General features: G+C 43.8%; 1 protein-coding gene across 10 annotated transcripts in view; it reads right to left on the bottom strand.

The window, feature by feature from the left end:
- The window catches only part of OGDH (oxoglutarate dehydrogenase), a 61,442-nt gene that overhangs the window by 12,140 nt on the left and 33,372 nt on the right, over positions 1–15,930 (bottom strand). For all 10 annotated transcript variants that reach the window (XM_087876036.1, XM_087876037.1, XM_034436915.2 and 7 more), the window contains 8 exons: positions 14,574–14,728; positions 13,504–13,650; positions 13,243–13,333; positions 12,025–12,204; positions 11,696–11,824; positions 2,469–2,648; positions 1,033–1,185; positions 374–476 (listed from right to left, as the gene is read on the bottom strand). In XM_087876036.1, the coding sequence (XP_087732162.1) occupies positions 374–476; positions 1,033–1,185; positions 2,469–2,648; positions 11,696–11,824; positions 12,025–12,204; positions 13,243–13,333; positions 13,504–13,650; positions 14,574–14,728 (1,138 nt within the window). The remainder of the gene's footprint in view (positions 1–373; positions 477–1,032; positions 1,186–2,468; positions 2,649–11,695; positions 11,825–12,024; positions 12,205–13,242; positions 13,334–13,503; positions 13,651–14,573; positions 14,729–15,930) is intronic.

Here is a 15,930-nt window from a genome sequence, read left to right as displayed (position 1 = left end):
AGAGGCAAGGAAGACATTCACAGGAGGAACAAGCTCTAGCTAGAACAATTTCTTTAAAAAGATGCTCCTCACTGCCAAATTTCTTTTGAGAAGGTATTTGGCAAATAAACTCTGTCCAATTAAACTACTGGATCATCCTGTCAGAGCATCTGGGAGAAGAACAAAAATTCTTCATCAAGTGCCTCTTAGTTTAATGCAAGCATAGTCTGTTTATTAATAATGCTGACTACCTCTTATGATCTTTGTACAGAATTTTCAGAACTTGGAGTTCTAGGCAAGGACAACTCATGTTTGTGCCAGAAACTGCAAGTGCAAACTATTGGCCAAGTACTATTTTTTCTCCATGGCCATTAGCAAGTAGACAGTAACTTACCAGGCCATGGAGAGTCTAACCAATGCTTGATGTGAAGGATTTTTTCATCCTTGGATCTGGCATGAGCCTCTTCACAGATTTTGTCATACTTGGAAATTTCCTCCTGGAATACAAAAGGAGCATAATGTAGAGGTGACTCCAAGGACAAATATTATCAACACTTTACTCTAAACAAATGCCTTCTCAACCAAAACTGGTACTAGCAATCACTGTAATTTATCTACTGGGCTGGGAATATCAATTTCTGCTTTGTCTATAATGAAGTCAGAGCTTCTGCTGGGGCAAATATGTCCCTATTTATGAAAAGTTGTTTCCAAAGCCAGCAGAGTTGGCTTTCTGAAAGGAAGATATACACATATAAATATAATCATATAACAAGCCAGTTAATATACACAACGGCACATATCAAGTTAAACATGTTTCAATAAACTACACAATATCAGAGAAATGTTATCAGTTGCCATAGAAACATAAGAGATTATTTTACTAATCCTGGCTGTGCACAATGTTCCTGTATGGTGTCATGTATAACATCATTTATAAAATGCCAAAAGTCTCTGAAATTATGAAATGCTTGGTACCACAATGGGATGAGGAATATTAAGATATCTAAGCATGGCTGGGCTACAGAATGATTGTTAAACCATAAATGAAAGTACCTCATATTCTGGTTGATTTACTACTCCTTGTGAAATCAGTGTCTCAGCATACTTCTGGAGCACAGCTTTCTGTTTTCGGATCTGCTTGTACATCAATGGCTGAGTGAACATTGGCTCGTCCATTTCATTATGCCCATTTCGTCTGTAGCACACCTAGCATATTTGAAAGGAAGAAAAATCCTACATATTTATTTTTGACCTAAACAATTCATCTTTCCAAATTAAAAAGAAAGTTTTCAAACTCAGTAATTAGAAGGTAATGCTTGATTGAGAACAAGCATGGGTGTTAAGTGATGGCAAATGAACATAAACAAGATTCCCTGGAATGTTATCAGAAAAGAAAAAATGTTCCAGCTTTGGAAATTTTTACATTCAACTTAAACTTCTCTTTCCACCATTCCACTAAACGCTTTGAAAATGATCCTCAAAGGAGAAGTGGATATGGCAAGCTATTATTTATTTACTAATATAAATACCATTGACTTATACAGACTTCCAGCTCTAAACTATCCTTGTTTTCAACATGTCTATATACCATTTCAGATTCAGATTTTTGCTTTTTAAACTTAACCTCTTCCTCTTGAGGATCTAATGAACTGCATCCAGTCACAATTTTCTTAATGTTCCTCTCAAACCATTAATTTTTCCACTATATATTTGTTCTTCAATTCAACCCTCATGAATTTTCTCTATGTGACCAACCTGGTTTAGCATATTTCTTTTTAACTGATCTGTCACTTAGCATTCATTTAGAGGTAATTTATTCTAGAGTCCCTCTTGTCTGGTTTTGCCACAGACATTTCTCAGGTCCTACATTTCCACTCTTCTCAACTCACTTTCAATTTTCTCTTGACATGCCTCTTGACATCCCCCATTTCTAAATAATGAAGCCCATCAAAGCCCACACGGTTACAAGTAGTCCTCGATTTATGACCATAATTGAGCCCAAAAGTTCTGTTGGTAACTGAAACATTTGTTAAATGAGTTTTGCCCCATTTTACAACTTTTCTTGCCACAGTTGTTAAGTGAATAACTGCATATATTAAGTTAGTAATACGGCTTCCCCATTGATTTTGCTTGTCAGAAAGTCTCAAAAGGAATCACATGACCCAGGGACATTGCAACCATCATAAATATGAGTCAGTTGCCAATCCTCTGAATTTTGATCATGACCATGGGAATGATGCAATGGTTGTAAGTATGAAAAACGGTCACATGTCACTTTTTTCAGTGCTGTTGTAACTTTGAATGGTAACTAAATGAATTGTTGTAAATTGAGGAGTACCTGTATTTTTTTCTGCTTTTAGGAAAATAATACCCACCATCTTTCTGCTATCATTCAACATCTAAATCATTTTTTAAAATATTTCTTAAATAACCTATTATATAGCCCCAACTAAATGTATCAGTACGTCAGAAGAACCAGTACTACCTACCAGATCCACAACTACATCTTTGTGGAAAGTACTTCTCCATTCAGCTGCCACGTTGCACACATATACCACAGCCTCTGGATCATCAGCATTGACATGGAAAATGGGTGCATTAACCACACGAGCCACATCTGTTGGGTATGGGGAAGAACGGGCCATACGAGGATCGGTAGTGAATCCAATCTGAGATGACAACAAAAGCCATTTTAAAAAAATAACTATAACAGTAATACAGACTGTATGAGGACTTAATACATCATCACTAACTCTCAAGTTTTTAGGTGATAAATGGAAAAGTTAGTTAAATATTGAAGGAACGTCTTTTGAGGAATATTCCTTCCTGAGAATGATGTGCATATACAGTATACAAATACAGAGACTTTAACATGAGGCATGGATTTTAAAAGGAAATGTCTCCAATCCTGGTTCTGCCAAGAATAGTCAAAAGATGAAAACAGCACTCAGGATGAGTCAGAGGAGTTAAGAGATGTATACTGGATCTTGGGACGGCTGAACGCCACCACATGTTTATTGGACCCGTGTCCCTCCTAGTTGGTGCTGGCTTCCCGGGAGGTTACACGAGGCTAGCTCCAGGGAATTATCAATGCTTCTTTGAGTGAGGGTGTCCTGCCGGCCGCCTTGAAAGAGGCGGTGGTGAGGCCTCTCCTCAAGAAGCCATCCCTGGATCCGGCTGTTTTGGCTAACTATCGTCCAGTCTCCAACCTTCGCTTTATTGCGAAGGTTGTTGAGAGTGTGGTGGCGCGACAGCTTCCCCAGTACCTGGATGAAGCTGTCTATTTGGATCCGCTCCAGTCCGGCTTCAGACCTGGGTACAGCACGGAAACGGCATTGGTCGCGTTGGTGGATGATCTCTGGAGGGCTCGTGATAGGGGTTACTCCTCTATCCTGGTCCTGTTAGACCTCTCAGCGGCTTTTGATACCATCGACCATGGTATCATGTTGCGCCGGCTGGAGGGACTGGGAGTGGGGGGCACTGTTTTGCGGTGGTTCTCCTCCTATCTCTCCGACCGGTCGCAATCCGTGTTGACAGGGGGGCAGCGGTCGACCCCAAGGCGCCTTGTTTGTGGGGTGCCACAAGGGTCGGTCCTCTCGCCCCTCCTGTTCAACATTTATGTGAAGCCACTGGGTGAGATCATCCATGGTTTTGGGGTGGAGTTCCATCAGTACGCTGATGATACTCAGCTGTACATCTCCACCCCAGACCATCCCAACGATGCCTTGGAAGTGATGTCCCAGTGCCTGGAGGCCGTGCGGGTCTGGATGGGGAGAAACAGGCTTCGACTCAACCCTTCCAAGACCGAGTGGCTGTGGCTGCCGGCGTCCCGGTATAGCCAGCTGATGCCATCGCTGGTTATTGGGGGCGAATCACTGGCCCCCACAGAAAGGGCCCGCAACTTGGGCGTCCTCCTGGACGCACGGCTGTCTTTAGAAGGGCATATGACGGCCGTGGCCAGGGGGGCTTTTTATCAGGTTCGCCTGATACGCCAGTTGCGCCCCTTTCTGGATCGGGACTCCCTACGCACAGTCACTCAAGCACTCGTCACCTCTCGTCTGGACTATTGTAACGCTCTCTACATGGGGCTCCCCTTGGGATACACCCGGAGGCTCCAGCTGGTGCAGAATGCGGCTGCATGGGGGATTATGGGAGCGACGGGGCGCTCCCACGTGACTCCTCTCCTGCGCAAGCTGCATTGGCTTCCGGTGGACTTCCGGGTGCGCTTCAAGGTGTTGGTGATCACCTTTAAAGCGCTCCATGGCTTAGGGCCAGGGTACTTACGGGACCGCCTTCTGCCACCAATAGCCTCCCACCGGCCAGTTCGCTCCCACAGAGAGGGCCTCCTCAGGGTGCTGTCGGCTAGACAATGCCGGCTGGCGACCCCCAGGAGGAGAGCCTTCTCTGTGGTGGCACCTACCCTTTGGAACAATCTACCCCCAGAGATACGAGTGATCTCTGACCTCCGGACTTTTTGTCGGGCCCTAAAAACTCATCTCTTTCAGTTAGCCGGTCTCTCTTGATTTTATGATTTTATGGTTGATTTTAAATTTTGATATGGATTTTAAATTGATAAATTTTAAACTATGGGCCAAATTTAATTATTTTAAATCTATTTTTAATCGTACTTTATGTATAAATGTTTTATTTTGGCTGCTCACCACCCTGAGTCCGAAAGGAGAAGGGTGGTATAGAAATTTGAATAATAAAATAAATAAATAAAATAAATAATAAATAAAAGTAATTTTGCTGACAATTCTAAAAACCATTCTTTCTGGAAAAGGAAAAAAATTAAACTAGCCTTAATTACATAATTAACATTAATAATTTTTTTCCTCACGATATCCAGGATCCTTTTCTGCTTGGTGAGTCAAAGCTAATCCAGCAATGTTCTATCTTTTGTTTCATTTGTTGCTAGTTTTATACTTGCAGTCTCCTAAGACTTGCAATTTGGCATTTGCACTTCCGTTTGGACAACTTCTTTCTGATTCAAATAGTAGTGAATGTCCTAGAACCCTAAAGCTGTTCTTTCCTATAATCTTCCCAGAAGGCAATAAGTTAAAAGAGAGAAGCCCAAGGCCACTGCTTTCCTGTTCCAAAAGGCTTTTCACCTAGAGCAGTGATGGCGAACCTTTTGCGCATTGTGTGTTAAAAGTCTGCATGCGTGAGCGTTGTTGCGCTCCCGCGTGCCGGCACTCATAATGCAATGCACACCCCCATTTACGCATGCACGCATGCCCTCCATGCTCCTCCTGAGCATGCATCCCGCACTGTGCATGCGTGTCCCCGAACGTGCCCCCCCCCCACTTTTCCCAAGAGGGCTGGTGTTCCTCTTACCAGAGGACAACTAGGTACTGGCCCGTTCCCTGGCGAGACAGCCGTTCCCCAGCCAGCGCATGGTGCTGCCAAGATGGCAGGGCCAAGAGTGCTGCCGGGGAAGCTCTGAATGTGTGGCTTGCTTGGGCTCCTTCCCGCTGGGAGCCGTCATTCCCTGGCTGATGACTGCTCTCTCGGCCCCGCTGGGGAAGCTCAGAATGCGCGGCTTGCCTGGGTTCTTCCCTGCTGGGAGCCGCAGGCTGAGCAGGTGCAGCTGGCGGGGCTTTGATGGACCAGTAGCTGGTGAGCTCCAAACACACAGCTTGCCTGGGCTCCTTCCCCCTGGGAGCCGCCGTTCCCTGGCTCAGCGCGGCACCCCCACCCGACCCCCATCACTGCGCTGCCTGCGATTGGGCCCATCACCCGACCCCGTCACATGTGTGGCTGCGCCGCCAGCTGAGCCACTGCTGGGGAAGGAGCAGCAGGTGGGGCAGCCAGCTGCCCAGCCAGCAAATGCTGCCCCAGGCACCTGAGCCGACTGGTCGCTCTTGCCCTTCCCCCTGCAGCCTCCGGCTCCCAGCAGGGAGGAGCCCTAGCAAGCCACGTGTTTAGAGCTTCCCTGTTGGGGCCGAGAGCACTTCTGCAGAGAGCGCCTGCTTCCAAGGAAACGGCTTGGCTACTTCGAAGCGAGCGGCCAGGAAGCTTCCTCGCGAGAGACAGGCAGACAGATGCTGCTCTTGTAGGGGGGAGTGGCACCACACATCTCCCTTTCCCCCTGGCTGATTCCAATCCCGGCTCTGCCACTCCTCAGCCTCTTTCAGAGAGTTTGCTGCTCTCTGCAGCTCAGCACTGTTTTCAATCGGTGACTGAGGCAAGAGTGCACGCAGCATCCGTCTGCCTGTCTCTTGGTGAGGAAGCTTCCCAGAGAGGTGGCCGAAAGCTCTATATGGAGGCCGCCAATCACGAGCCCCAGGGGCGCCTGCTTCCAAGAAAACGGCTCGGCTACTTTGAAGCGAGCGGCCGGGAAGCTTCCTCGCCGAGAGACGGGCAGATGGATGCTGTGCTTGTAGGGGGGAGTGGCACCACATACCTCCCTTTCCCCCTGGCTGACTCCGTTCCCTGCCCTGCCACTCCTCAGCCTCTTTCAGCTCTGGAGTTTGCCACTCTCCACAGCTCAGTGCTATTTTCAATTGGCGAGTAAGGCAAGAGTGCGCGCAGCATCCATCTGCCTGTCTTTCAGCAAGGAAGCTTCCCGGCCGCTCGCTTCAAAGTAGCCGAGCTGTTCCCTTGGAAGCAGGTGCACCCGGGGCTCATGATTAGTGGCCTCCACATGGTGCTTTCGGCCACCTCTCCCCGGAGCCCCAAGGCATAGCAGGTGCCTGCTCCTCCCTCTCTGTCTCCCGCCTGCCCTCAGCCCTGCACTGAAGTTTGAGAAGCATCGGGGAAAGTTTGTGTGAGGCACTCAGGGCAGGAAAGCAAGCCACCGCTGTCGCTAGCATCATGGTGAGCAGGCCGGCCGGGTTGGAGGACGCCGCCCAACCAGCTCCCTGCTCCTTCAACAGCTCACTTCTTCCCTGGAGAAGGGATGGCGGCATACAGTGGAAGTGCTCTCAGCCCCAACAGAAAAGCTCTGAACGTGCGGCTTGCTTGGGCTCCTCCCTGCTGGGAGCCCCAAGCTGCAGGGGGAAGGACAAGAGCGACCGGACAGCTCAGGTGCCCGAGGCGTCCGGTTTGGCGTGGCGGCGAGACAGTCGGGGAAATAGCGGGCTCTGACAAGCCCCGCGAAAACCCTGGCTGCCGAACCGCTGCTGATGGGTCTTCGGACCGGAACCATCCTGCAGGGACAGGGAAGAAAGAGGGGCGCCTCGGACGACTGAGAGGAATAGGCAAGTTCCTCAGAGGGAACCCTCTGTGAATTGGCGGCAGGGGGCGGCAGCCATGGCGGCTGCCACAAAGCTGGGACAACCGGGCTAAGAAAAGTGCTGGAGGAAAGCTGAGTAAAACAGAGCTCTTTGAAGCCAGGTGAGTGACAATAACCCAGGCTTGCAACAACGTTTGGAGCAATATTAATATTTAGAAGACCCCTAGCCTAAAACAGTGGCTATGCAGCCAAGGGGTTTGGAAAATTTTTTAAACTGCAACCTTAAAGAGACAAAGACCCGAGAAACAACTAATTTTGGAGCAGAACTAAGGGAATTAATTATGGAGATATGGTAAAAAGATTAAACATTTAAAACTTGAATCGGATTTAAAAAAAGAAAAGAAAAAAAGATTTGTTACTTTTTAAATTAAAAGAAGAAGAAATAAATTGGATGGTTATATAATAGCAAAATGGAGTCTTGCATGACTAATGGAAAATGTGGATTATAAAGAGACACTATCTGGCCTAAAGAGGAACTTTGTAATTTAGCTTTGTTATGGGAAACTTTGAGCTTTACAGATAAAAGTTACTGGATTTTGTGGAGGAGGATTTTTTCCCTGTCTGCAGGCAGCTTTTGGTGAAAAGAAAAAGAAAAGGAATCTACAACGGAACTGCTACAGTTGAAATAATAATGATTCAAATACTGGCGCAGGAACAGAAGGAGGATTAAGCCCAGGCTCAAAAGAGATTTGATACATTATATCCGGAATAAAAATAAGAAAGAGAATTAACCTGATTTATGGAGAACAAAATTAAAAACTTGGAAAATGGAAGGAAATATACATTTGCAGATGAGGAAATGAAGATAATGTGATCAAAAATAAAATAAAGTAAAAGTGGATTGTAATAATAAAAGGGAGGTTTTTATAGAAATTAAGAATGTTAAAAGGAATTAATAAATATATGTAAAGGTATGTTTGAAGCAAAAATTATGTTTTAATGTTAAAATGTAAGAAAAAGAATAAGGATAAATATGATTAAATGAAAATGTTAAAAGGAATTCATAAATACATCTAAAGATATGTTTTGAGTAAGAACCATGTCTCAATGTTAAAATGTCATGAAATGTTATGAAAAAGGATAAAGATAAATATGATTAAGTGAAAATAAACAATGCATAGATGGATGGAAACAACAAAGAAAGGTTAAGTAGGGATCAATAGTTAAACCAACTATGAATATGCTGTGTTTAACAGTCAAAAAGTAAAAATAGATATGCTGTGTAACAGCCAGAAAACAAAAATGAATATGCTGTCTTGAACAGTCAAACAAAATGGATATGCTGTGTAATAGCCAAAACAAAACTGAATATGCCGGGTAACGGCCAAAAAATAAAAATGAATATGCTGTGCTTAACAGCCAAAATTAAAATGGTTACGCTGCGTTTAACAGCCAAGAAATAAAAATGATTGGTTTAACAACAAAAGTAAAGATAAAAATGCTGGTTTTTCTTAGTAAAATATAAAATGAGATGGGATAATTAAAGTGAGATGTATGTTAAGAGTGATAGTTAAAATAAAATGAATAAGTTAGGTTTAATAATAGTAATAAAGAGTATAAATTTTGAGTTTAATAGTAAAAATAAAATGAGGATGTTGAAATTAAATACTTTAAGAATGTTTATCATAATTGTATGACTTATATTGTTAAAATACATCCATCTAAGCAAATGAAAGAAAAAAAATGGAATTATAATTGGTTAGGAGTTAAGATTTAAGTAATGGGTTTTTGGGGATAATGGCATAGTTAAATAGCAGATCTGAGGGAAATATTTGTGTAAAATATTAAGTTGTGTTAATTGAAAATTAAGATTTGGTAGTGATTGGTATTAATTTGTGACCAGATTGCTAGCTGGGCGGCTGGCTGCCCCGCCCGCTGCTCTTTCCCTGGCGTTGGCTCGACCAGCGGCGCAGCAGCAGGCGTGATGGGGGTCGGGTGATGGGCCCAACCGCAGGCAACACAGTGGTGGGGGTTGGGTGGGGGTGCCGCGCCGAGCCAGGGAACAGCGGCTCCCAGGGGGAAGGAGCCCAGGCAAGCCATGCGTTCAGAGCTTCCCCAGTGGGGCTGAGAGAGCGGCCATCAGCCAGGGAATGGCGGCTCCCAGTGGGGAGATCAGGCCACAGGGTCATCTGTGCAGGCAGCCCACCACCATCACCCCGCCTTCACCGGCTGCTGGTCCAGACTGCCTGAGGCCGCGCAAGAAGCCCGCACGGGCAGGGAGGGAGGGAAGCCCTGGCTTACCTTGCTCTGCTCCCTTTGGAGCAACCACCAGGATCCCCTCTCTGCATCTTTTGGTACGTGTGCCTGTTGGTGTTTGCGCATGCATTCACACCAGAAACCAGACCAGCTGACTGGTGAGCATGCGCACTCTGGAAACAGGAAGATCATCTTCCTGGAGCGCACATGCACAATGGGCAGCTGCTCTTCCGGTTTCCGGCCTGCCGGTGTGCATGAAATCCAGCTGGCTGGCACACCGGAACCCGGAGGAGCAATGGGAGATGGCTCCACGTGCTCGGAGAAATGGCTCTGTGTGCCACTTCCAGCACACATGCCATAGGTTCGCCAACACGGACCTAGAGGAATAAACAGAGCTATCAAGATAGAACTGAAGGAAAATTTCTCAAGGACTACTATGCAAAGGCACATTATAACAATGAGGGTCTCACCAAGGAAAGATAAAAAAGGAATAATAATTGCAGTACAAGATGTAAGACCTTTATTTTATACCTAAGTTTCAGATGGGGTGGTTGTTAATTGGTACAAACAGCAGTATTATCTCTATTACATAAGTTCCATCCCCTCAAATTGCTCTGACAACAAACTAAATTGTCCCCTTCAAGAGGTTTTATCACCCATTAATATCATCATATTAATATCATCATGAATGTAGCATAACGTAGAAATTGATCCCTCAGTTTCATAATCACTGGTATTAAGTTTTCCTAACCATCAGGAAATCAGTTTTCATCTGACAAGTTTAAGTTTTAAGTTTCTCTCTGACCGGTCGCAGTCTGTGTTGACAGGGGGGCAGAGGTCGACCCCGAGGCCCCTTGTATGTGGGGTGCCACAAGGGTCGGTCCTCTCGCCCCTTCTGTTCAACATTTATGTGAAGCCGCTGGGTGAGATCATCCGTGGTTTCGGGGTGAAGTACCACCAGTACGCTGATGATACTCAGCTGTACATCTCCACCCCGGACCACCCCAATGATGCCCTTGAAGTGATGTCCCGGTGCCTGGAGGCCGTGCGGATCTGGATGGGGAGGAACAGACTCAGGCTCAACCCATCCAAGACCGAGTGGCTGTGGTTTCCGACATCCCGATATAGTCAGTTGGTGCCATCACTGACTATTGGGGGCGAGTCACTGGCCCCCACGGAGAGGGTTCGCAACTTGGGTGTCCTCCTGGACTCACGGCTGTCTTTAGAAGAGCACATGACGGCCGTGGCCAGGGGGACTTTTTATCAGGTCCGCCTGATTCGCCAGTTGCGTCCCTTTCTGGATCGGGACTCATTAAATACGGTCACTCATGCTCTCGTTACTTCCCGCTTGGACTACTGCAATGCTCTCTACATGGATCTCCCCTTGAGGAGCACCCGGAGGCTCCAGCTGGTCCAGAATGCGGCCGCGCGGGTGGTTATGGGAGCGACGTGGCGCTCCCATGTGACCCCCCTCCTGCGCGAGCTGCACTGGCTCCCGGTGGTCTTCCGGGTGCGCTTCAAGGTTTTGGTTACCACCTTTAGAGCGCTCCATGGCATCGGACTGGGGTATCTACGAGACCGCCTTCTGCTACCAATAGCCTCTCACCGACCAGTACGCTCCCATAGAGAGGGGCTCCTCAGGGTGCCGTCGGCCAAACAGTGTCGACTGGCGGCCCCCAGGGGGAGAGCCTTCTCTGTGGGGGCACCTACCATCTGGAACGAGCTCCCCCCAGAGATATGGAAGATCCCGGACCTGCGCACGTTTCGCCGTGCTCTCAAAACTTTTCTATTTCAGCAAGCTGGCCTGGCCTAACTCCCATTTTTTAAATTTTTTAAATTTTTTAATTTGTGATTTTATAAATTGGGTGTTTTAATCTGTGTTTCGGCCGAAATATTTAATAATTTTAAGGGATTTTTTTAATATTTGTATTATCTGTATTTTATCTTGGCTGTTCACCACCCTGAGTCCTTCGGGAGTAGGGCGGTATAGAAATTTGATTAATAATAATAATAATAATAATAATAATAATAATAATAATCATAATAATAATAATAATAACAACAACAACAACAACAACAACAACAACACTGAGTTGAATTTGCTTCAGTTTTTATTCTTGATCAACTCGTTGATCCCTTCAAAGTAAATAAACTTAACCAAAACTCTACCTTTAAAGTTCAACTAAGAATACAAACAATAACACAGTTCCTAACCTGTTGCTTGTTCTTGGTAAAATTTAAGTTAGAGAATCTAATATGGTAACAAAAGAACACGTATTTTACCTGATTGTTCACCACCACATGAACTGTCCCATATGTTGTATAGGAAGGCAGGTCACTCAAATGGAAAGTCTCGTAAACAATCCCTTGACCAGCAAAAGCAGCATCTCCATGCAGAAGGATTGACATCACCTTTTTAGATCAGAACATATTAAAGACGTGTTAAATACGGTAACTTTGGAGAATTAGGTGTCAAAGTGGCTGAAAAACGAAGCACCCACAACAGTGTCACTATAAAAAAAGGAAAAAGAATGTCTTCCCTTGGACACCTGCATGTACAAAACAGCAAAGAAAAGCACAAAGGAGAAGCTATCTCATATATGCCAACTTACTTTCTTTCCTTCAGTGTCCCCACAGTAAAATTGTTCTGCCTTTGTTTTGCCTTGAACAACAGGATCAGCAGCCTCCAAATGAGAAGGATTTGCAACCAGTGAAAGAGTGATGGTCCTGTCAGTGACACGGTTAATCCTTCGGTGATACATTCCCAAATGGTACTTTACATCCCCTGAGCCCTGAGAAAAGAGAGTATTATTAGGCAGATATATTTTTTTTCTGTGAATTTTTAGAGCTTCAAAATGGCTACTTTGCAATTTAGAAGAAAATGAACACGTATCCAAAATACGTTCACAATGGAGCAGGGGCAGATTCCAAATCCTATTGCTACCAGTTCGCTCATGCGCACGTGCTTGTGTGGCATTTCTGTGCATGTGCAGATGCATCCAGGACGGTGTGTGGAGCCTCCCGCCACTGCTACCATTTTGCCCAATCTGGTGCGAACCGGTAGCAACCCACCACTGCAATGGAGTCTGAAATTCAAATCGGAATTAAGACAGTAGTGGGGTTCCTATTTGAATTCCTGATACTGGTGTTCACTATTGATAGGATTTATCAGACTAAATCTAACTGGATTAAAATGCAGTATAGAAGAACTGTTACTCAAACTATGAATGGCACAGTATTTATTGCCAGGAATCACATATTTTCATTATTTTTGCACCCAGTTGTTTCTTTAAGTCATCTGATATGGTTTTAGGATTCACCCCTTAAACTCAAGCTGACATGAAAGCACTTTAATGCCATGGGAACCTCATTCCTGACATTCAAGAGCAATCTTGAAAACAACTGGAAAACTGAAGAACTGGAAAAGTGTTAGGGCATATTGTTGAGGACACACTCGACTTTTTTCAGTGGCGGATACAGAAGTTGTCACTGTGTTCAAAACTAAATACAGTGGTCCCTTGGTACTCAACTGCTTTGAAACTCATTGAATTTGGTACTCAATGCATTTTGATGTGAAAACTTTGTCCCAGTACTCATTATTTGCTTGGTACTCAATGTACAAGCTAGAATTTGTCGGTGTCAGCTGCCTTGTGACTCACTATTTCTTATGGGAAAAATCTGTTTGGTACTCATTATTTTTGATACTCATTGCACTACCTGGAACCAATTAATGATGAGTACTGAGGTACCAGTGTACAGTTGTTATTAACTAATATGAAGAAAGTTCCTGTCCCAATAAAATATATAACCCTAGTAAAAGTTGAACTCACTTCATCTGCAGCTTCTAGTTTAGAATCAAACTGGCAGAAAATTTGTTCCAACTCCTTTCTGATAACATTGGCAAGAACATTCAGACGCCCTCTAAAAAACCAAAACCATATTTAGTCAGATACTACATGGAATACATTGTCTAATGTAGGAGAAATAATAATTTTGATTAATAAATTAAATCAAATTTGACTTAAACAAGGTTTCAATTATTACTTTGTATACCTCTTTATGGCAACAGTTTCCTCCAAGGACAACTTTACCTGTGAGGCATTCCCATGATAACATAATCCACTCCTTTCTCACTTGACTTGTCAATTATTGTCTTTAAAGCAGGAATCAGAACCTCACAGCCTTCCAAGCCAAACCGTTTCTCAGAAGACCACTTTCTGTGCAGGAACTCCTCAAACCTGGAAGACATAGATGCTGTTTAAAGATACCTGTCACATAATCTGTATGAGTGTCTGGGCTCTTCTGCAAAGTCATGCTAATGTGCATCCCTCCTGTCCTTGTGAGAAGAGTATGTGGATGTAAATCATACTGCTCTTATCTTACTGCATCTCAGGAGTGAGGCTGGGAAGTGTTGCTGCCCTTACAGAATGAAATGTGGAGTAACTTGGAGACACTGATTAGTGGATTCTCTGCTTTCCTTCCTTCTGCCCCCGCCCCAAATGTCACCTATCAGGAGAAAAATTAATTACCATTTGCTCTCCTGAATGCATGTTGGCCTGGGTGACTACTTCAACAAATCCTGTTACTGTCAGGTGCAGATAACCATAGTCTCTCATTAATAGCCAAAGTTAGTAACTTTATTGTTTGCCACACATTACAAGAATTTTACCAGACCGCTTTCCTTACTCTGGAATGACCAGATAGGCTTCATGGATCTTGGAAGAGGTCAAGATTATGGTACTTGCGGCTGTACATGACTCCAAGCTAGGCTCTCGCTTGACCCCTCCTTCCAGCCTAGATGGCAGTTTCCCAATAGTTACCCATCTTTGCTCGTTATGTAAGAGAAGTTCTATATTGCCAATTGAAAGATTAGCCACTGTTTCAAGAGTGATCAAGAGTGATGGAAACTGCAGTCTAAACATATATGGAGAATATTTTCCATGAGATACAAGTTTTCACAAATGTCATTACTGACACTTTGTGGGGTTATAAATATGGCTAGGGTGGAATGTTTACATCTCAATTTACTGAAGGTGTTATGTCCTTGTGTCTATGAAATATGAACAAGGAAACCTTAAAACTGAACCTACCATAATCTTCTACTACTGGTACCTGTAATTTCAACCAATGACAGTTATGCAAATTAATGAAAAAGAAATACCTGGTTGAACGCACTAGTCTGGCCAGCAGGGTGCGCTTCTCCTCACTGGAGAATTGCATGATACCAGGTGTTTCAAATTTCTGCCTTATCCACTGACATTGTTCAAGATCATTAATAAACATGAATTCTACTCCAATGTGCTGACAGTAAGCCATCTGTTAAAGAAAGGAAATATGCAAGTTGGAGCAGAAGATTCAACCATTTCCAAGCACAAATTAAAAGCTTACTTTATGTGAGCTATGTCTTAATCTTATTCATAAGTTTTTCTCTTTCTGAAAACCAAGTTAATACAGCGACGATTAAGTCAATATGGAAAGTCTAAGCCAGTTAATGGAGTTTCAGATAAAGCAGGATTTCAGTCCAAGTGCTAACAAATCAAATCCAACAAATTACGCACTAGTTAGACATTGTATTATTCTTGAAAAATGTAAATAATCAAGATTTGGCCACCGAAGACTGTTTGCACAATTCTATTCAATTATAAAACAGAAAGTTACATTTAGTTATAAAATGAAAAGTTAGTTATTTCCAAGTTCTTCAATTAACAGTGGACAACAGGGGATCATTAAGTGGAAAGATCAGATGCAACAGTCAATTTTTCCTAGGAAAATATTATTAGCTTTGGATTTACGTAAGCAACATGCTGCAGCATCAAACATTGATATGCTTTGGAAGAGGTCTGGTTTACATGAGACACTGGGAAAGAGATGGTTTGAAATGTGTAGGAACATAGCTGTGGCATTTCTTTAAAAAGAGCCATGTGTTTCTCTTTCTTTAGTACTCTAGCTAAAAATTACCTGAAAAGAACTTGGCTGCTTTAAGGGGCTGACTTATTAAAGAAGCTGTACTTTAATGAGAATGGCCTGCTCTGTTTTCAAGCTTATGAGGAATCTGGAAAAAAGTTGTAGTTGCTTTAAAAAGGCATATTTCAATATTTTCCAAAGCACCTCTTTTTAATCATTTTCAAAGCAAGCACAGTTCTGCTGTCCAGTGCACTCTATAATCTGAATACTTGCTAAAATCAAAAAAAGATAAACCTAGGTGAAAAATGTTTCTTGAAGTCAGGAATTTGAAAACAACTGAATTTACACTCAAGGTAATGGAAAATACTGTGCCAGGGAGGGGTAGAGACAGAGAAGTAGAGAATGTTTGGCAAGAAATGGCATTTAAATAACCTTGCTGGAAATTATTTTTAGCCAGGGTTGTGACGCCGAGAACATGAGCAGGGCACAGAGAATTATTCCCTTCATCAGAAAGTACTGCTACTTAATAAAAGACAGAAATTAGAAACTGGCTTATCGGGAAGGAGAGAACAACTCCAAAACCCAGAATAAATGGGAAGCAGGGCCAGGGAAAA

The sequence above is a fragment of the Pantherophis guttatus genome, chromosome 9, assembly GCF_059756535.1.
Source record: "Pantherophis guttatus breed Tessera chromosome 9, ASM5975653v1, whole genome shotgun sequence".
Taxonomy (NCBI): domain Eukaryota; kingdom Metazoa; phylum Chordata; class Lepidosauria; order Squamata; family Colubridae; genus Pantherophis; species Pantherophis guttatus.
The sequence above is the reverse complement of the archived record's forward strand: the minus strand, read 5'-3'. Positions and strand labels throughout refer to the sequence as shown.